Source organism: Crocodylus siamensis, chromosome 1, assembly GCF_052110815.1.
Source record: "Crocodylus siamensis isolate JL-2025a chromosome 1, ASM5211081v1, whole genome shotgun sequence".
NCBI classification, from domain to species: Eukaryota; Metazoa; Chordata; order Crocodylia; family Crocodylidae; genus Crocodylus; species Crocodylus siamensis.
The window spans coordinates 63,531,487-63,553,759 of NC_143395.1; the positions used below are offsets into that span (position 1 = coordinate 63,531,487).

Consider the following 22,273-nt stretch of genomic DNA (forward strand, 5'->3'; position numbering starts at 1 on the left):
GGCCTTTACACTGGAGTTTTAAATGGATATGATTAGGGGCACAGAAAGGAAATGTCACAGCAACAACGCCTGGAAGTGATGAGAGTGATCTTATGTAAGATTTGATTCTGCAGGACTTAAATATAGCTTAAATGTGAGGACCTAGAGCAATGCCAGGCAGATTGATGTTGCTGACCATGGCTAGTGAGAAGAGGGAAGTGAAAATTAAGAATTGCATTTTAGCTATGTTGATCTCCAAAAGGAGGAGTCAATAAGACAGAATAGGACTCTGAGAGCAGACTTGTTGATGGGTTAGACAGATAGGCTTGTGAGTCTTCAGCATAGACACAGCAGTTGAATTTCTGCTTGCAGAGGAAACTACATAGATATCACATGTAGAGAGAAGAACAGAGAACCAAGCACAGAGCCTTGTGAGACTCCCGTGGAAAGCTGGAGGTGGTGATAAAAGCAGTGATCAGCACAAAAAAGACAAAGCCAAAAAAGATCAGGAGAGGACAGAATCATGGAAGCCTGACAACATTTCAAGAAGAATGCAGTCAACTGTGTCAAACATCTTAGAGGGGAAAGATGATAGAGTGCTGTTTCTGATGCACTCGAGACTTTTGGTGAAAGGCATGACAGTTGAGTACAATGAGCAGAAGCCAGGCTGGTGAGCCAGTATGATCTGGAGAGAAACTCCAGATTGTGAGTGTGACCAATATATTCAAAGATTTTAGAGGTGAAAGAGACAGGAGATGGAGCAGTAGTGGGAGAAGCAAGTGGGGAGGAAGGAAGTGAGAGGGAAGGAATTGAAGAAATGTTGTACACGTATTTAGAAGGGGAGGAGCCAGAGAAAGGTGAAATGACAATATGAAGAGCAAGGGAAGAGATGAAAGTGGATACAAAGGACATCAGAACTTGCATTGGGATAAGGGAAGGCAGAGATGAAAGGAAGAGAGCAGAAAAAACTGCTTCTGTGACAGATGAGAAGGAAAAGAGTTGTAGGCAGGGAGGAGGAAAAGAAAGATGAATCAAGGGTACAGTGAGCGCCACACCTTAATTTGTTAAATTTCACTTAAACTAAATAAATAATATCCTATGTGAAAAGAGGTGGAGGCAGGAGAAAGCAATTATGGCAAAAAGCCAGGATTACTATCCGGATTTACTAACAATTACAAAGTCTGCCAGTCCATTCCTTCCTTGTATAAAGAAACTGTCTACACCTGGGAACTTGCTTGTAATGTTATACTGTCAGGTATGTGTAATCTCCTAAAAAAGAATGGGTCAGGTTGGTGGTGACCACTGCTAATAAAGTACCAGACCCTTTGACAATTTTTGGCAGATCAGACACTTTTACTACTGTAGCTGGGTGCTAACTGCATCCTTGTCAATGCATGCAGAGTTCACAAAGAGCATAGCTTCAGCAGTTGTTCTTAGGGTACACCATAAATGGAGTGGAGTTAGGAAGCATGGGAAGACAGTGATAACCAAATCAGCTCATGTTAGTAGAGAGACATTACCCTTAGGTCGCATCCAGACAGCGTACCTTGTCAATGAGACAAGACAGACATGAACAACAAATGGACAGATTACATCACGGTTGTTATCTACCAAACATTAGATAGGTACCCTAAATGAAAGACATGAGAAAAGGGAACAAACTGAGAACATTTATGATTGAAATAAGACATTACAGCTTCCCCGCAAAGTACTTTTTAGTAGAAACTCCAGAATTTCTGGGGTAGTGGGAAGATGAACTAAGATTTATTTAGAACTCTGGAAACTGTTACATGAAATCCTGGGCTGTAGCGGTGTTTCACAGAGACCCCGAGCTCCATGGTAAGCCCACAGCAGTGGCTTCTCCAAGGAAGCTGTACTTCCCACTTAGTTGTGGGCAGAGGAGTAACAAGCAGGTCTAGCAGTGCTGGGCAGGGCAGCTTCAGCAGCCACATTGGCTGCCACCACTATTCGTGCACTGCTTCTAAATCAGTGCTGAGGGCCAATGCTCCACTTGCCCACCCCTAGTTATGCCGCTGGAGTTCTCAGTAGCTCAAGGAAATAAAAGCTGTGCCTGACAAATCTCTAGCACAAGTGGTTTAGAATACAGGAAAACCACCTACCAGATGCAAAGTAAAAGTAGTATTAACGGTGGGAGGAAACTTTCCTGAGGGAGTGCAAGGAACTTCCTTAGACTTTTCTGAGTGTTAAGTTTAACCAGTGGACAGGAAAACAGACCAGGCATATTGTGACAACATACCGGAAGAGATCCTGTGGCCTGAGACCACTTGAGCTTTTTTAAATTAGAAAATACAGTGTTAATTAGTCACTGTGAAAATAGCACCATTGTCTTGTTAGTCAGCGCCATTCTTACCAATTTGTACAAAAACCACTTTGGCTAAGTTGTCATCTGTTCAAGTGTGATTAGTAATTTCTACACATGTTAAATCACAATGGAATTTGCTTTTGATTATTAGTTTAAAAAGTCCTAACCTAGGCCTTCCCATAGCACCTGTCAAGCCAGCTAATGCTTACAAAGTATTAGATACTCCTCAGCTTTTCTTGGCTCCATAAAACATAGATGATCAACCATTCTGTTTTGCAGAATTGTCTTTTGTTTTGGTGCTGAATACATGCAAGGATCCAACCAAAAAATCCTTGATTATTTCCCTCTTGTAATCATGGACTTTTTTGTTGTGAGTACACTGAATTGTTGTAATTAGAAATTGTACCCTAAGCATTTATCTGTATAATCATGCAATTCTCATATAGGAAGCCAGAAAGAGTACTGCTTGCATTCAGAATTTTTGAAAAATATACTTTTTCTTCATTGTAATGGTCAAAAAAATTCTTTACTGTCACAATATGGCATACAAAATCTCTCACAAGAAGTTGAAAATGGATCCTACTAATAGTCACTTGTGAATAATGGGTCATCATTATTAATTTCCTTGACAAATTTAACTGTACAATGTTGGCTAGAATAAGTGGTTAAGTACCCCCTGATTTTGATTCATGATATAAACTGGGACAGTGAAGAGTGAATCCCCTCCAAGCATGATGCCAAGAAAACGGTAGGAAGTATTGTTTCTTATATAGTTAGTGGGGTGAATGGAAAAGATTTAGGAAATCCTGTGGCCGAGAATAATGAGAAACAGCATCATATATAAGGTGGTCTTTTGGAGTGTAGTTGATAAGTAGATCAAGACTGGAAAGCAGAAACGCAATTCCAGTGAGAAGGTCAAGTGTTTGCAAACAGGGGACGGGGTCCATATATGTTCTAAAGACAGGAGATTGCAGAACATTTTTACAGTAATATAGCTTCAGAAACACGTAGCTGTAACCTTCATGAGCATGAGGCATCTGACAGCTTTATTCAAAGTAAGCCTCCATTAGTGCCTTGGCAGCATGCCCATATGCCACATCAAACTCACCTCAGTTTTCCTACCCTAGCTAGAAGCACTATTTTCTCAGAGAGGTTAAGTATCAACCACTGCCTGAACATGGTCAGAGCACAGTTCTGTGGAAGGGCACAGATAATGGAGGAAGGGAGCAGTGATCTGGCATGCTCCCAGCCGTTCTTAGTAACCGGCTTAACCTTAGGGACTGGAATTAGAGAAAAACTGGGCCAGTAATTCACTGAAAGGTAAGGTCACAATCTAGGCAGATAGGTTAGTGTGGAGGGGCAAACCCAGCTCATTAACCTCATGTGTCATAAAGCTAGTTTGCTGGCTGAAAAGGAAGAAACCTACCACCCTATCACAGGGGTCTATATCAGGTGAAGAACAATGCAATTTCAATAGAACTGGTTAGGAATTTTCCAAAGACCTTTTTTTTTAAAAAAAATTGTTTTGAAAAATGCAAAGTCATCAAAACAAGCTTTTTATGGCAAGACACCAATTTTAACTAAACTGCTGGGAAAGGTTTCTCACAATACGAAAGAAATAATTTTGGAATTTCTGGTCAAATTAAAAAAGAAAGAAATACTCAATAGTCCAGTAGTGAGAGCACTTGAGTGGGAGAATGGAGACACAAGTTCATGCCTCTACTCTGCCTTTCTCTCATCTACTAGGTCTGGAGTTAGTTTAATTTTTTCTCTTGTTGGAATTTTCTAATTAAATAAATAAATATGCATTTAGCCAGAAAGAGAAAAACAGATATGATATCTCACTGGTCACAGTACTGCACTAGGATGCATGCCAGTCAGCCTCAAGACACTGCTCCACTGAATATTTAATTAGTTAAAGTCAAATGGCTTCAGGAGAAGAGAGTGAGAAAGATCCACCCCAGCACAGCCCATTGTCCATTGCCCAGCTGGTTATATCATGCTCACCTGGAATGGAGGGAGAAATGGGACTTGAGCTTGAGTTTTGAAACAGGGCAGAGGGTTTTTTATCGTTTATGGGTGGGGTGGGTAGAGGAGGGGGTCTGTTTGCTGGGAAGGAGGGAGGAGCGAGGTCTGTTTGTTGGGGAGGGAGGTCTGTTTGACACGAAGGAAATAAAGGCTTGTTCATCTGTAGAGAGCATGGTGCTGCAAGTGGGTTTGTGGGTCTGTGGGTGGCAGAGCAGGCGAGCTACAGTGTGGAGTGCTGGAGGAGGTCAGGGCCTTCTGTACCTGGTGGCCTGGTACCCACTGGCAGGCATGTGGCTCTTCTGGGCCTTAGGTGGGCAGGGCCTGCTGGGGCCAGCAGCATGGCCAGCAGGAGTGCGGGGCACTGGTTGTTGCTGCCAGGGGCTGGAACAGCCATGGCGTGGGGAAGGAGAGAGCTGCTGCATGCTGCCCCTGCACTAGGCACTGCTGCTTCTGGGCAGGGAAGGAGCTGCCCAGAGACCAGAGAGTGAAGAAGGCTTTTAAAGATGGCTGCTGGGTGCTGGCAGCTGAAGCTGGAGCTCCCCACAGCAGCAGCAGGGGTCCATTGCAGGGTTGCAGGAAACTTGGTGCAAATCTTCTCCCTAATCCTCGCATGTGTAGACATCTGCCTGAAAATGCTTACACTAGGTTAGTTTACACCAGAGTAAACTTAGACCAGAGTAAATGCATGTGTACCCGTGCCCCTGGTGCCTTTACTTACACGTGTAGAGGGGGCCTCAGTGAACACTAAGCCAGTGTAGCTTAGCCCTCTTTCATGAAGACTATTGGGATGGGCATGGTAAACAAGGGAGAGAGACCTCCCAGAGTTTAAAGCACTGCTGTCACAAGAACAAATGCCAATACACTGGACACAAATAAATTTAGGCTGGAAATTAAAAGGTTTTCTACCTTTCCTACCTTCAGAGCTGTGAGGTGGTATCCAAACAGAAGTAGTAAGGCAAAAAGCAAGAACAAAACAAAGATCTTTTAGCGCGGATCTAATTCATTCAAGGGATATATGACATGGACTCCTGAACTAGCAGGAGACTGAAATCAGTTACTCAAAGGTTCGTTCCAGTCCTGTGCTTATATGGCCTAAACTATAGAGGATGTTACAGGTAAGGACTGCATGCAATGTTGGCCTAGAAACATACTAAAAGGAAGAGCATATTGAGAATGATGTGGAGGGGAAAAGGTCTAAAACATTATGAGTGTATACTTTGAAAGTTAGAAGTCAGGTGCACTACCAGAACCATGTCTTGGTGCAGATCAGCACCACCAGAATATTCCCAAAATGATGGACAGAGAAAGAGAAAGGACCATTTAAAAATGTAGAAGAACCTAATATAGGAAATACAAAAATAATGGATGAACTTCCAAAATGTACAGTCACATGTGACAATATATTTTAAAGAACTGAGTCCTCAGAAAAGCATAGAAAATGTTGTTCAATATCTCTACTCAGTAGAGATCTGATGTAGAGTAGCGTAGCTAAGAGGAGGGGTGACTGGGGCACCAGCCCTTGTTACCGAGTTGGGGGGGCGGGGAGCAAGGAAGGAAAGATGCAGAAATAGAAGCCACTGCAGTGCCAACCCAGTCAGTACTGCTGCCACAAGCAGTGTAACCACCAACACTGCCCTGTGCACTGCCACTTGCCCCCAGGGCACAGCAATGTCTAGGTATGTTTCTGCCAACATCCTAATTAGCTACAATCTTGTGACAAGGGCTAGTGATGGAAGGACATGGTTAGCTATTCTTAATACGTGTGACAGAGGGAAGGCTGTTGGCTGGTGAACAGGCCTAGCAGGGCACTCCATGGGTAACAAACAAGCAAAAACACAGCAGCGACAGGAGTGGATAAAGAGGATGAATGGGACATCACTGGTGAAGAAGGAGGATAGAGGTGATGTGAAAAGAGAAGAGACTAGCTATAAAATATATTCATGAGAAGATTTTATTTACAAGCCACAGTTTAAGCAGTCAGGGCCCTGCACAAACTGTGAGCTTGTAAGTGCTCTAACAAACAACAGCAATAAAAACCTACTTTTTAGCAAAGCAAAATGCTAAAATAAGCAGAAACCAAGTTGAATGAATCCAGGCACAGAGAACATTAGGTCTAAAAATCAATACAACCCTCTCTATCTTGTCTGATACCAAATCAACTAAGTTTTCCCTTTTAGTGATGAAAAGGTATTTAAATACATGCAGAGCTGGGACGGAGCTGATTTTGTATTTTGGGAAGGGTAATTCAGCTTTAAATACAAAATTATGGATGTCCCAGGGCTTGCTACACTTATAATGAAAAGAGAACAGTTTCAAAGCACTGAACCAGAGTGACTCACAGCGTAGCGGCAGCAGGAGCAGCATTCAAAATGCTGGCCTTTCCAGAGAGACACAACACATGGTGTAGCCAACAGGCACAGGACTGGCAATCATTTACATTTCTGCGCAGTTTCACCCCAAGGCAGTGGGTGATAAAAACTACTAGTCCAGGAGAGCAGACTACCCATTTGAAATCTGTGTCATACTGGCATGAAGTTATTTTGGAGCTGGCACAGGTGAGGTCTCCCTTTATTTAGAATGTGCTTTACAGGAGAAGTTGGTTGTAGCCACGTTGGTCCAAGGACATGGGTGAACAAGGTTTTTTGGGTAAATATAATATCTTTTATTAGACCAACTGAATAGGTGGAAAAATTGTTCATTGCAGTTTTCACAAGCACCTTTCTTCAAGCATAGGGAGAGTCTGCTTGTGTTTTGTGTTCTCCATGGTGGAACAGAAGCAAAATTCAAAATGCAAGTCTGTGAAAATCGTGGCAGTGAGAATCAGAGGTGATGGGAGACAATAGGTGTGAGACAGGTAAGTGGGGGAAAGGGGAATGAGGGTGTGAAAGCACTTTGGAGATTTGTGAGGTGACAATCATGGGTGCTGTGGTACAAAAAGAAAATCTGCACAAATCATACACCATTAGTTATGACATACCATCCTTCCCTGACACCTACGTGGAAAATCCTCAAACAATTGCAACCCATATTAGAAGATGACCCAATTCTTAAAGAGATCTTTCCAGAACCATCCTAGCCTTCAAACACACCAAATGGATCCAGACCATGCCGGGACAAGAAATGTAAAACTGCCAACACATTTCCACCACCCTCACTATCATTACACCCCACAACAGAACCATCACCATGCCTGGATCTTACAGCTGCCCCTCCAGAAATGTAATATAATCTCATCCAGTGCACCAAATGCCCTGATGGAAAATACATAGGAGAAGCCCAACAACTGTGTACCAGAATGAATGCACACTGAAAATCTATCAAAGACAAAAATACCGAATTACCTGCAGGTGCACAGTTCTCACAAGACAATCACTTTCTCTCCAATCTCTCAGTTCTAATCCTCAAAGAAAATTTGTAAAACACCTTTTGTAGACAAGCCTATGAACTTCACTTCATAAATCTAATGAATACAAAAAATCATGGATGAAATATAGAGATTGGATTTATGGCATATTATAACCTGCCTGCCATCCAATAACTCCAGACTTCTCTACATTTTACCAGCTACATTCTATCACCAGGTCAAGGTCCCCCGCCCCCCTCCGTACCTACCTGTTTCACACCTATTGTTTCCCATGCCCTCTAATCCTCACTGCCACAATTTGCATTTTCGCAGATCTGCATTTTGCATGTTGGCTTCTATTCCACCATGGAGAACATAAAACACTAGCAGACTCTCCATATGCCTGAAGAAGGGTGGTTGTGCCCAAAAGCTTACATAGAACATTTCCAACTATTTAGTTGGTTTAATAAAGTATATCACATTTACCCAAAGAACCTTGTCTGCCTTACAGGAGAAGGCACCTAGCCAAGAAAAGGATGACCCTTGTTCTTCTGAAGGCTGGCCTCTCACTCCTCTACAGAGTTGAGAAACCTGTCTAAGCCCTTGTTCTGCACTGCCTATTTTGATAGGAAATGAACCAAGCATACTAGGTTTCCAGTACCCCAGCTGCTTTCCCAAGGTCCTTCTCTCTCTCCTTCTTCAGTCTTTTTTGTGCTATTTCTATAAACTCTTCACTGAATTTCCTATCCTTTCTTCTCAGTTCACTACCTCTAACTCTTATACTGTCAAGGAAGGGCCAATAGGGACTAGCCCCAAGTTCAGAAGTATCCTGGAATCCAGTTCAACTCATGTCCATCCCTTTGGTCTCTCTTGTTGGGTTTGAGTCTCATCTCTGCAGTAGGCATGGGGTCCATCTAAGCTCCAAAAACAGCACCATGGGCAGCCAACTTAGTACCTAAGCCCCAGGCATGGTGTAGATATCCATGGCCGGCATGGGCTCTGCTGTAGATTGGTACCATCACTCTGGTGACATAGTGCTGTGAGCAATGTCTGTCACCAAATGGTATAAAACAGCCCAGATGACAAAGCCTTGGCTTGGTGATATTAGCTGTACTTTGTTTGGGAATAGCACATCCTGCATCTGTGCATGGGATTGGACTAGACTAGAGCAGTGGCTTTCAACCTGTGGTCTGTGGACTACAGACTATGTCTAAGGGATCTGCAAAAGATGGCTGATCAAAAAAGTATGTGAATACCACACTTACAATTAAAAGGGTCTGCACCTCTGTTCAAAATTTTTTTAGGAGTCTGCAAATGAAAAAAACATTGAAAAATCACTGCATTAGAGGACTCTTGAAGACCCTTCTAACTGACAGTTCAACTGATTTCCTTGTAATGTGGCTCATCCTCAGCTGAGGTGGCCTTAAATCTGAGGTGTCTTTAGTTTCTCTTATTTGAGATCTCAGCGTATTTTACACATATTAAGTCAGCAACTTAAGAGACGAGTTTTGAGTGACTACAGTGACCAGGGTACGAAGAAATTTCTAACAAGTGGCCTGATTTCAGGCCTGTGACAAACAGACCTAGAAAACAAGGTCATGGCCTTAATGGCTAGATTTCACAGTTGCTGAGCATCCACAGCTCTCTTTGAAGTCTCTGGGTATTAGAAGTGCTCAGCTCCTCAGAAGAAAATAAGGAAGTCCAAGCTGGGCAGTACTGTGCCATGAAGAGTCCTGTAGCCCTGCCCCTTCCCTGCAGTATTTCTGTAGCATAGTCAACCAAGTGGGATGTACTGGAGTTGGGTGGGAGGCAAGAAGTAAGAAACCTATGAGAATGCACCTTCTGTTGAAGGATGCAGAAGATGTGTTCTGCTTATGCCCTCTGCCAGGGACATGGTCTGGGATGCCTAGTGTGTCCAGGCATAGTACAGATCCAAAAGTCTAACAACTAGGATAGAAGAACCCTGTACCAATGATAGCCCAGGTCCATAACAACTTCCACAGGTAGACACTGAGCCTTCCTTTCATCTGAGGGCACAACTCAGGGACTTGGGCTTTCAACTTTTCCCAGGTTTGGCCCTTAGAGCACGATGATGGAAAAGAACTCCACTGTAACTAAACTCCAAGAGATCAGTCACAGGGTGGGAGCTGTGTAGAATACCAGCGTGTGCTATACGACACACACAACCCTAGGGACTATAAATTGTAAAACAAAATAATAAATAAACCAATTTATAGTGGTATAAGGGGAATAGTAAGCTTTACAGTAAGATCAGATGTTTCAAGAGATTTCAGGAAAGTCAATGGTGCCCTCTAAAGGAAACTAGTGTAATATACAAAACACTTGGTAGCTATTGTTTGTGCCCGGGTACTACATTGCCCATAAACTACTACTGAAAACAGAGACTCCATTAGGAAGAAATATTCATGACAGCTCTGTCTAAATGTAGTATCACGAGAAAGAATCTCACCAATGAAAACCAATCTAAATAAACAGTTTGTTGGTACAACATGGACAATTTACTCAAACACTTTATCTGAATTTGGGAAGAAAATCTGATCTTTATAATAGGCTTTGAAAATATGTATTGGTTAGGCAATCGAGTATCCCCCTCCCCAAACAAAGAGTCATTTGCAGCATGAAATATAATTCAAATGCTTATTTGTGGGAGAAAACTGTAATATTGTTAGCTAGATGGACTCCTCACATAATCAATACCTGCATGAGTAGATCTTACAGTGTATGATATCTTTCACAAAGCTATATGTCACAGTTAAAGAACACAGAACAGCACGCAGTATAAACAGGTAGATTACAATACACACCAGTCAAAAAGAATAACATGCACAAGTAACTGTTAATCTAATAATTTATTTCCATAACCTGTATTTTGTCCCATTCTTTTTTTGTCTCAAAGGAGTTCTTACATAACGAGAGCCTGCACTTATATTATTTAAAGCTTCCAAATTCCTGTTGATTCCTTTGGCCCAGCGTCTGTGATTGACTGTATTCTAGAAATAGCTGTTGACCTCCAAAACAGAACTACATCCATAAAGGCATACACATACAAGGCAGCAACAGTCTGACAAGTAGCCCTGCTGCCAGTTGTATCTCTCTTACCCCTCCAAACCCAACAGGAACTGTGATGTTTGTCCCTCTGCAGATCAAGGCAATTATTTAGCTATTCTGATGCTACCTCATTGTCTCCAAGCCTGGAGTCTTCAAGTCTGGATTCTGACGTCATTTGTAGACTATGACAAATGTTAACACTTCATAGAATGTGAACTATGTTAATGAAAAGCTGCTTTTCATTTAAGGTTGTTAAGTAAACCATGCCTTGTGGATAATTTATTGTATTGCAGGTAAAGTACAATCAAGATGAAACATCTTATCGTGTGGCTAAAAGCAAAGTTATATCACATGCCAACATAACTAGATGGGGCATATCAACTGAAAAAATTCAAAGAGGTGCGGTTTTTAGAAAATAGTGGTGAGAAACTGGGGTTGGCAAGCCGGTCAATTGAATGGTCAAATATTGTCAACTGACCAGTCAATAGACCAGTCAATATATTTTTCGCTGGTCAAAGGTTACAGCAGTTTTTTGGGGAGCAATATTTTTTCTTGCAGTTTTCTTGACAGAAATATGATTTTTAATTGTTTTTTGACACATTTCTTAATGGAAAATTTGTGCTTTTTCTGTGTATTATTTGGCTGCGCTGGCAGTTTTTTAACAATTTTTGACCGATATTTGATGGGTCAATTGATGGAAAGTACTTTATTTGACTGGTTAAATACCCAGCACTATTAGAACACTAATATATTCTTAGTAACACTTTCAGTAGTCATTTGTAAAGAAATCTCAACTGTCAAAAGTTGGCTTGAAATATGAGAGCTGTTGTTCATAGCTACAGTGCTTATTTTCTGATAAAACTTGCTTTGAGTGCTGATAAATATGCTCTCATTTTAATGCTAGACTTTTCCTAAGAATCTCTGCTCAAGAGGCAATCTTGCAAATTGCAGTGTCTTATGGGATTTATGACCGATTCAGTGCCTCCTTCACTGCAGTGTCAGAGTTCTGAGTGCATTTATTCATTCACTGGAAGGCAGCATTGTCCGGTGCCTGGAACAATAGATTAGAAGACAGGAGGCCAGAGATCTAGTTCCCTCTTGGTCATTGACTTCCCTGCAGTATTTGAAAAGTCATTGCACCTCATCTGTAAAATGGGAAGATTGATAAACATCTCAAAGGATGAACACTACTGTATAAAAATCTGCCTGTTATAGTTTTTCTATTCAATATTGCTGAGAGCTTCTAGGGCAATTTTATTAAGTTAAAAAAAATATGTCCCAAGAGGACTGTCTGGTAGCATTTGCAATTATTAAAATAGCAAAATTAGAAGCAATCAAAATGACAACTGTCAATCATATGAGAACCATTCCCCAAGGACCTGAACTTGCAATCCTGCACCTTAGGCCTGCAAACTTACCTTTACTCCAGCAATTTAGGGGTCAGTCGTGTTCTCGCTCAAAGCATTTGAGAATTCAGAACCTGGAACCTGGTATTGCGCAAAAGGAAGCTCAGACACAGGGATTCACCTTCTGCCTTTCACAATTCCAAACACAGTTTTTGCATGCTGAAAACTAGCAAATTAGTTGCTTGCTAGTGAATAAGAATTAGGTTATACACTTTGGCATCAAATGGTAAAGATGATTATTAAGCAAAAACAGTGCTACCAATTTATATGACGTTTTGCAAAAGAGAGTAGCACACGACCCCCTACCCCAGAAAGCTGACAGCACAATGTGAATAAAGTGAAGTACAAGATCTCAGATGGGAAGGGGAGGGTGCAGAGAAACCAGTGGTGACAAAAACACCTAAAAAGGGTGTAGGGAGGAAGTTAATTTTAGGAGGAATGTGAAGGGGGAAGATAGAAGTGCTTAGGAAATGGGAGACTGCACCAACCTGAGATAGTATCACGAATGTCAGTCCAGGAGAGAGAGAGGAAAAAAATTGAGGCTTTAGGAAAAGGGATTAGAGGGAAACAGAAGAGATAAAAGGTAAGGGCGATGATTTAGGGGCCTGGAGGCGAGGACAAAAGGTCTGAGTATGATGTTTTTACAAGCAAGAAGCCAATGAATGTTGCTTAGGAGGAAATGGGGTAGCCAAAGCAGTAAGAAACTGACTTAGTGTTCACCATGCGGCCGTCCTCAGTGATAGTAATGTATAGCACAGAGAGGGAGAGGGTCAGAGTCTCCAGGCCACTAGGTAATTTTCTGTTTTGTAAGTATTACAAAAAAGTTCCATAGAGAGAAGCTTTGCTGCCATCCTGGGATCCAAGTGGTCTTCCAAGGCCTGCACACTGCACCTGCAAGACATAGGGCTAAATCCTATTTTACCTTTATGTAGTTAAGTGACACTTACGTAGTTATAGAACTGTAGTTTTAGGCTCTTATGCACAGTTTGGATTCTATTTCCCAGAATCCAGTGACTGGTGCCTCCTGAGTCTGGGGGGGCATGTGCCCCCCCTCAGCAACCAGTCAGCGACTGAGGTGGAGTCCCTCGCAGGCGATCATGCCGACCGGAGTTGGGGTTCTCCCCACAGCCAATCTCACCAACTGAGAAGTGGCTGCAGCACTCCCAGAAGTGGCCGTGGCACTTCATCTAGTGCTCCCACTCCCTGGCTGGCGCTGTCAGGGGGGTCCCCGGCACTCCAGCCTCCCTTCCACCCATCGCTTAAGCAAGAAGTGTGGCCTGTAAGGGGGTGCGCCAGCACCTTCAGGAGGTCCACATGCACCCCCATGCACCTTCTGTGCATCACCACTGATTTCCCCTGGCAGAAGACGATCATCATTGTATGTGTGTATCTGTCCCTGCCACCAATAGGGCATAAATGATTCCATTTCAATAATTCCCCTTTATTCAATAAGATAAAATGCCAAGTTCAGAAAAGTCTTAAGGAGCGAAGACCTTTCTACTTCCCAAGACAGGGCAAGTGTATCTATGTGGCATCCAAATAAGGCATAAGTACCCAAAAGTACATAAGCTATATAAGTGCCACGTAGGCATTGAAGGTAAAATAGGATTTATCCCATTATCTTCTGCCATTTGTATGGCAGAACCTTTACTCCAGCTTCTGGTAGAGGTCGGAAGGCAAGGCCCAGGCAGCTCCAACTGATTCCCTATGTCTGTGCGCAGCTCAGAAGCAGTGGAAAACTGAAAGCAGTGCTCATCACATAGATCACTGGAATTGGGGCTGCTTTGTTAGCAAAGAATGCCAGGTGAGCAGCACATCAGAAGTGGGCATAAATCACAGAAAACGTAACCTGGAGCTTGCTCTTAATGTAAATGCATGTCTGATCTATGCTGGCACAACATAAAGTGTCTACGAGTGTACTTCTTATGCAAACTGGGTTTGCAGTTAATCAGCTCAATGGTATCTTTACGAGAGTATCCTACCAGCTTCCTGCTAGCCAGGGAAAGTCCCAGCTGACCGTGTACACTGATGCAATTGTTCTCATTGTGCAGACATCAAAACTTTGCAGTTAATCAAAGACATAATTTAAAACAAGAGACCAAGTTAAATTTGATCAAACAAAGGGAAATTTTATAAATGAACACAGTCACCTAGGGCTCCTCTTACATTACAGCTGTTATCTCGGGACAGGGACTGGTCACAAAGCAAAAAATAAAATAAAATAAAATAAATCACATGGTTCTGGCAAAAAACTTCCCCTTACAAAAGCATGCAGCAGAATTTTACTTGAGTGCCCAAAACTTTGTGGGTATGCCACTGCCAGTTCTCCATTTGGAACTTGACTACAAAATAAGCGTTCATTAAAAATGTATACTTTAGCACACAACCACCTAAACTACACTATAGGTAGGACCAAAGGCCTGGATGGAGTTAGTCCACAAATGCCCAGCTCTCTGCAGCTTTGGTTTAGCCTTGTAAAACAAGTGCTATCCTCTCCCCTAATAACATTGTTTGGGTAAAGCTCCTTTTGGGTGGACAAGCTCTCAGGTCTGAACAAGTCTGATGAACCTGCTCTTAACCTTCCCTGAATAAACTACAGCATTGGATCTTTGCTTGGCCGCCCTGGCACATGCTAGTTCTCATGGATAAAAGACCTCATAGTGCTCAGGACCAGTTCTGACATCCACGCGCATATAAACTCTCCCTTTCCTAGAATTTGCATCCTGTGAGCACTCTGTATTTATTCTTCACCTCCTGGACAAACAATAGTTGAAAAAAAGAGACATGAATTTTAAGACTAAAAAAACCCCCAAATCAATCACCCTTTGCTTTACTTAGCAAAATAAATATGCAGTTCTAGACAAAATACTGAGCACCTCTATTCATGTTTCTGCCTCAGTTTCTCACAACTTTAAATGTTCTTGGGTTTAGGTCCTATAGGATTTCCATAGCTTTTCTTCCAAATCATGTACAGCCAATTTCTTATTTTTGCTCTCCCCTCTCTCTCTAAACTGGCTAGTAAGGGATCTTCTTTTTATAATCTTCAGTTTCCTTTGTCATGTTTCACACCATCAGCTTCATCAGGTGATCAGGTTCTCTCACCAGGTGATCTGTTGCTTACTTATCACATTTCTGGAGCTCAGGTTTCCAAAGCTTGTTTGCCCTGGGTGGCAGCAACCTCTTTGTCCTGTTGCCTTCTAAGGAGCTTAGCTCAATAAGCAAGGCAAGGGCATCAGAGAAGGCAATGAAGCCCACATTCAAAGTACAGTTTGTAGTCTGATGCTGCACTGCACAGACCCCAACATCACCCAGAGTCCAGAAGCCAGAAATCATCAGGTTTCTAAAAATCAAAGAACTTATATTTCTATTTTGATTTAAATCCACAAAGATCAAGTCCTTTATAAATGTAATACGGAGAAACAGAGCAATCACTTCACTACCACCTTTAAAGTGATACTTAGGCTACTACATAAGAGCACAAGCCATCAACATGCAGCACTTGAGCCCGTCAAGGAACGATGAATATTATGTACTAGTGGTTCTACTTTAATGGCTCATAAAGTGCTTTCAGATTGCAGAAATGCTTCTCTTATAATGGAGTTATAATCTGTTAGTTTGCAAATAGAGATGGTGCTGGCTAGTTGGTAACAGAGCCCAATACTGCTTTTTAATTTTCCAAAAACCCTTTTCTGGGAAAAGCAAACTAACTGAAGTCCTCAGCAGCTGCTTTGTATATTGCAACTGTAGCCAAATTTGCTTGCAAGCCACTCAAAAATTGTAATTTGTAGCTGGAAAGAGGATAAACTAGAGAGATACAAAGTACATGAGAGGAAGGTTGGGGGAGTCAACTTGCCCAGTATTTTCAAAGGAGTTTATTTTTATTTCCTTTAAAGTAGATCAAACACATTTTGGGGGCTAAGTACCATGGCTGTGTCAGACAAAGTTTGGTATTAGAATGGGTAGGCTTATGATCTTAGAAAGTGGTCTACAGTATGAAAATCCTTAGGGATCATGGATATACAATTGAAATGGCAGGGAAATTCCAATCAGCTGACTATAACAGACCTAATCATTAGGGCTGGGTGAAACTTCAGCAGCTGTTTCATTTAGAAGATGTTTCAGCACCTGAAACACTAAATCCGAAACAAAACGGAAGGCTCCGAAACATCTCCGAAACTAAATGAAACCATCCGAAATGTTGCAGAAATGTTTCAGATGTTTTCGAGGTGGGCTTGCAGGGAAACAGAAACTCGGAAAAGGGAGTGGGAAGGAAAGGGGAGGAAGGACTGCTCGCATACTGACATCTGTAGCTGGCCAGTGACTGCGATCTGTCCCTGAGGTCCCTTTCAATCCCAGTGCTTTTGGGGAGGGGATGGCTGCCTGCTGTCATCCTGCACGCTGATCTGGGGACCCGCACCCCCTGGGAAGAGTCTGGCACAGCCCAGCAGCCCTCCTTTTTAAGTGCCAGGAGGCTGGGGCTGGGTGGGGGGCTGGGGCTGGGCATGACAACCATGGGGGCTTCTCTCACAGCTCCCCCGACTGGGACACAGGCAGGCACAGCCAGAGCTGCGGGAGAAGCCCCCATGGCTGCCCTGCCCAGCCTCATCCTTTGCCTGGCCCCAGCCTCCCGGCACTTGGAAAAAAAAAACCAAATTAAAAAAACCCCAACACCCTGCACTCCCCGGCTGTAGCAGTGGCAATCAGGGCCTCTGGGGGCTCATGGCAGAGCCCCCCAATACAGTGTAGGGCAGTGAGGGGCAGCAGGGATCGCCCCTCCCACTTGGCACCTGTGCAGTAGCTGCCCCATGGCATGGGTGCAGTGCAGCTCGGCAGAGCGCCACACACCGTCTAGGAGCTGGGGCGGCTCCACCTCTCAGCCAAAGCCTGGCAGCACTCAACTCCAGCAGCCCCAACTCCCAGACAGCGTGCAGCGCCCTCCTGAGCTGCACCGCACCCGTGCCATAGGGCAGCTGCTGCATGGGTGCCAAGTGATGGGGGGGGATCCTGCTGCCCCCCACTGTGTAGGGGGGCTCTGCCATGAGCCCCCAGAGGCCTCAATCACTACTGCTACAGTTGGGGTGTGCAGGGCTTTTTTTTCTTTTTAGAAGTGCTGGGAAGCTGGGGCCGGGTGGGCCAGCCATGGGGGTTTCTCTTGTGGCTCCCCCCATCCAGGGAGAGGCAGGCACAGCCAGAGGAGCCATGGGAGAACCTGCAGCCACCCGGCTGTGCCTGCCTCTCCCTGGCTGATCCAAATCTCTGAATCAGAGCCAAAACAGAGTTGAAACTCCAGAACAGATTCTGCTGAATCGAGATGGAACAGTGATCTGAAACACCAAAACAAATCACTGTCCCTCTGAAATGGCTGAATCGGAAACAGAAACAAAACAAGCTGTTTTGCACAGCCCTACTAACCATAAGTCTGCAGGACTGCTTTTGCAGGAAGTAACTCTTGCAACAGCAAAGCATGCAGACATATTGATTCAGTACTCACCCAGAGGTAAGATAATCACCGGCATGATTTCCTGCAGCTTTGACTTGAGAATCTCATCTAGCTAGTGAGGAGAAGCAGCTCTTCTAACTATTCCAAGGTGCAGGTCACAAAGAAACCGTGATACAAAAGAAAAGTTACCAGACCTCCAGCAACCAATCAGAAATTCCCAATATTCTGAGCAGCTGTGTAATAAAATGTGGAAGCAACAGGTCAGACCCTGCACCATTATAGTCAATAAGAGCAGGTTAGGCTTTTTAGGTAGTCTGAGAACATCAGGTAATCTTGGATACAAAATGGTTAGTGAGAAGGAAATCAAGTTGAATCTAGCTCTGTGAGTACTTTGCTTTTTAAACAGGAAAGCAAAAAAAAAGTTATTTGATGACTCACAAACAGATCCTTTTGTCATACATCACTTCCCATACAGAACTGTGCTCAGATAAGTTCTGATCCAAAGCTCACTAAAATCATGTTCTGAATTTCAACAAGCTTTGAACCTGGTCTATACAAAGAGGTTTCACTATCTGTGGTCCTAAGTAGGATGCACATTTCAGTTTACTTTCTGGTATCTATGATTTTGCACTGGCTTTTATTCTGTACATTGTGTGCCTTTATTTTAAGAACACACACATTATTCAGTGTGCGTTCAGTATTATTAGATCAATCTTGACACAGAGGAAATCAGTACCAGTGCAGATGAAAATCATATGTCCAGGCAAAGTTTGGTAAAGTTCTGAATAGGCAACCAATACACAAAATATTTACTCAATTTTTTTTAATAAAAATTATTTTGTTAAAAATCAACATTGTAATGATTAAATTTTTACACAGAAAATAAATCAGATGTTACAAAACTGACATGACATAATAAATAGAACTGAAATTAATATAGGAACTGCATTATCACAATAACTTTACAAACTTTAAAAATGATTATTTCTATGGCATGTTTAATTACATTTTCTGAAATTGTGCAGTTCTCCTGGCTTTGTATTAAATGAGTAAATACTAATGACTTATTGTTACACAAAACAAAATGACTTCATAGTAGAAGTCCCAGGCAAATTGGTGTGACTTTTATATTAGATCATGAAAGTTTTCAAAGTGCACAGTTAGATTGATTCATGAAGAAATGTTGTTGTTTCCCAAATTATGCATGGAGTTTCAACCTGAGGATTACAAATCTAGCCCCTCTGAATGCACCGCTGAATATTAGAACAGATTTTGGCCTCTGTTACAGTCTCTTGTGGCACTATGAAAGGGATGTGAAGCTATTTTAGGTGGGCAGGTCACACAATTCCCCTGGCTGGAAGAGTGCTGGTCTGGTGCTGAGATAGCACAGCTGGCTTTTTAACACCCCCTCCTAGCTTGCTCTGATGAAAAGATGCATTAGGCATATGTTAGAGAGAGCAAAATCAAGTCATGTTCTGCTCCTGTGCTCCCAGGGCAGAACAGTTCCAGTCTCTTTGGAGCCCTTACAAGCATAGTTAGGAGCAGCTCTGGAGCTGTATTAGTCCCTGGCAGCCCTGGGGATCAGAGAAGCATAGAGGTGATTTAAAGCCACCTCTGACTGCCTCTCTCACCAGCCGGTCAATGCAGCTCTAGCAGTCAGGGATCTAGACTAATCTGACATATCTGAAACCAAACTTTGCATGGCCAGAAACTCTGCTGCAAGATGACACCAACTCAAGAGGAAAAACTGGCTGAGATGGTGCATTTTCTATACAGGTCCTTCTGTAGTACCAGCACTATAGTATACAGAGCCTTTTTCAGTCTCTCTCTTCACCCGTGTCTTCTTTCCAGGTAACTGCCTGTCCTTCCCAGAAGTGTGTTCCCTTTGGGGTTAACGTTGCATGTGCCGTCCCCAGATGCCACTATAAAGTACTTGAATAAATATATCTAAGACAGAACATGCTATAGCCAGAGAGGCCCTCCAAATCAAGAGAAAAAGTGCTATGGGCTGCCTCCAGATAAAGCACCAAGTTCCATACCATCATGCATAACAGCTGGGCGGAGGCGTGAAAGCAGGCTCTCTCCCACAACAGCTCCCTGAGCTATTAGCCAACATTGGTGTTTATTTTTCTCACCATTTTACAGTAACTAATCCAGCTCCCCTGGGAACAAGTTACAGTCCTCTGCTTTATATGTTAGACTGGAAAGTCCGTTACTAGAATCGTGAAAGAGAGCAAGTAAAAGACACAAAGCCAAATATAGGCATCCACCAGGTGCCTTGTTAGTGGTTCGCAATGCTTTAAAAATGTTTTCAAAAAGTTACTTCCAGTTATGATTTTTTGTTAACATGGAAACTAGATTAACAGCCGGGGTCTGGCCAGGAAGATGCAAGCAGCATACTGTATATGGGCACATTTTACTGGCATTTACAGCAAAGGACTAATATCACCTAGTTGTAAAAACCAAGCTGAATGACTAAATTAGGAAGAAATGCGGCACTGGCTTATGGACAGCTCCAGAATAAGTTTTCTTATATGCAGAAAGTAAAACAGTTTTGTGAAGGGAGAAACAGCAACAATATGAAATGGAAAGAATCTTATATATTTAAGGTATCCAAGTTCTTACTTTTTTTACATTATATTTATCCCAATATAGGAGAGAGCTTTCTCCAATTCCAAAAATCAGCTACTCAATTTATAGAAATAGAGGCTAATAACTTTCTGTCTTCTCATACAAATACCTGGTTAGGTTACATTCTGCACTGCCAACTTTTCTCACTCACTATTTTGAAAAAATATTTGCAATTGAATAAGTCAGACTTTACAGTATTTCTGAAAATGACTTTAAAATATACTAAAATATTCTATGTTTACATAATATTTTACATATTTTAACTAAGGTTAGTGTGTGTGTTTTGGGGATTCAAACCCACCTCTACTAAGAGAAGCATTACTGCGGCATAAATTTTCCCAAAGTAATATTTACAGTCACTGCGTAAGACCAGCTTATAACAAAGTGGGGCCATGGCTCAGGGTTCTCCAAAACACAGGTTGCATTTTCCCTCCTTCCCCATTCTCTTCTTCTTATAACTGGGGGGAAAGTACATAAAAGGAACAAGACCAATAACTAGGGCTATTGCAATAACAGACCTTCCTTTGAAAAAAGTGACTTTGTACTGGCTCTGTGGAATAATGGCATTGTATTGCCTGGCCAGAAAGAGTCTGGAAAAGTGGCATGGGAGCCTTGTAGGGCCATAAACAGAGAATAATGAGCAAAGCTGCAGAGATCACATATTTGGACTCTATTTTCCCTTCTACCCATGTCTGTGGAACTGAATTAATAACAGCCTTTTGGAATGCCACCAATCTCGTCTGGCAGCTGCACAAATCTGATCATGTTAATGGCAATGCATATCCAGAAAGAAGACTGGACTATAATTAGGGTGAAAACACTGTCAACTCCTGAATGAAGCAGCAAGCAAATACCCATTACTCAGCTGTACTACCTGGGAATATGCCAGGAAATTCCCTTAAGACTCTTGGTTGTGTGATATATATAAAATAAATGCTCCCCCCCACTGCCTTTATCTTTGATACATGTATTTGGACGTAAACTGTTAAAAACCTCTCACTACACAAAGAGCATCAATTCGGTCAAACTGGTTGAGCAAAATGTGCAGCATACATTTTCTTTGTGAATATGTTCATCTGTTGAAATAATTTCTTCAGGTGTTTCAGTAGATCTGAAGCTTCAAATCTGTATCTAATAAATATTGTATTAAAATAAATTTATAGCAATTACCCAAGGAACATTATATAACATATGGTTCTTCTATATCATCTTCTAGAGAATCAACAGCTTTAACTGCTGGCCTGCTTGCTGTGTGCTGCAAATGGAGTCTATTTGGGTTAAAACTTCTTCCTTCACTGAAGAAAAGATCACTGTCTTCTTTAACTTTGGCTTTACTGCCTTTATCCTGAGCAAGAACATTACTGGAATCCCAATCTCTATCAAAAGGACTTGATTCACTTCTGTTAGAGGGCAGGACAGAGCTGGCACTGGTTCCAAATAGCTGTTCCATTAAATTGGATTTTTTCTCTTTCTTAGTGCTGCAATTTTTATTTTCCTTAATATTTTTTTCTAAGTAGTCACTTTTCTGGTTAAGCCAGTTTGGCTTCCCTGATCCTTTCCCAGATGCTTTTGCAAAGGAAGGTACATAGCTACCAAATGTCAAATCATCACTTGACTCTGTGGTCCTAGCATTTTGCTGCTTCTGCCCTTCTGCTTTTATGCCAGTATCCTGGCTGTCATAGTGTGAAAATCCATTGACCACCTTCTCAGTGGTCTCTGAGATTCCCTCAGTTTTCTCCAGAAAGTCAGATTTTGTTGCAAGCTGTGCTTGGGAAACAAATCTCATGTTAATGGCATTTTGAGTTTCTCTGTCTATTTCATTCATCTTATCAAGCAGCAACTGCTTTTTTCGTCGCTCTTCTTTTAGATCTTCACTGTTTTGCCTCTCACTTTCAGGTTTGCGTATTTCGGTCTCCATCTTTGTCTTTTCTTCTTTATCCAATAAAAAGTTGCTTTCTTTTTTCCTTCTGTCAAGCTCTTCCTTTTCCCACTCTGCATGAAATATTTTAGAAAGTTATTTCAAATGTTAAACATAAAAAGCCTTTTAAGGAGAA

The 22,273-nt window shown here is 42.3% G+C and overlaps 1 protein-coding gene and 1 long non-coding RNA gene across 4 annotated transcripts in view; both read right to left on the reverse strand.

The window, feature by feature from the left end:
• Positions 1-17,727, reverse strand: part of LOC149872850 (uncharacterized) — an 86,414-nt gene extending 68,687 nt beyond the window's left edge. Inside the window, exon 1 of the long non-coding RNA XR_016439813.1 lies at positions 17,640-17,727. This is a non-coding gene — a long non-coding RNA (uncharacterized LOC149872850). The remainder of the gene's footprint in view (positions 1-17,639) is intronic.
• A 2,508-nt stretch (positions 17,728-20,235) lies between these two features.
• LCA5 (lebercilin LCA5) overlaps positions 20,236-22,273 on the reverse strand; it is a 34,653-nt gene continuing 32,615 nt past the window's right edge. For all 3 annotated transcript variants that reach the window (XM_090035312.1, XM_090035319.1, XM_090035328.1), the window contains one exon: positions 20,236-22,211. In XM_090035312.1, coding sequence (XP_089891438.1) covers positions 21,400-22,211 — 812 coding nt within the window. In that variant the 3' untranslated portion in view covers positions 20,236-21,399. The remainder of the gene's footprint in view (positions 22,212-22,273) is intronic.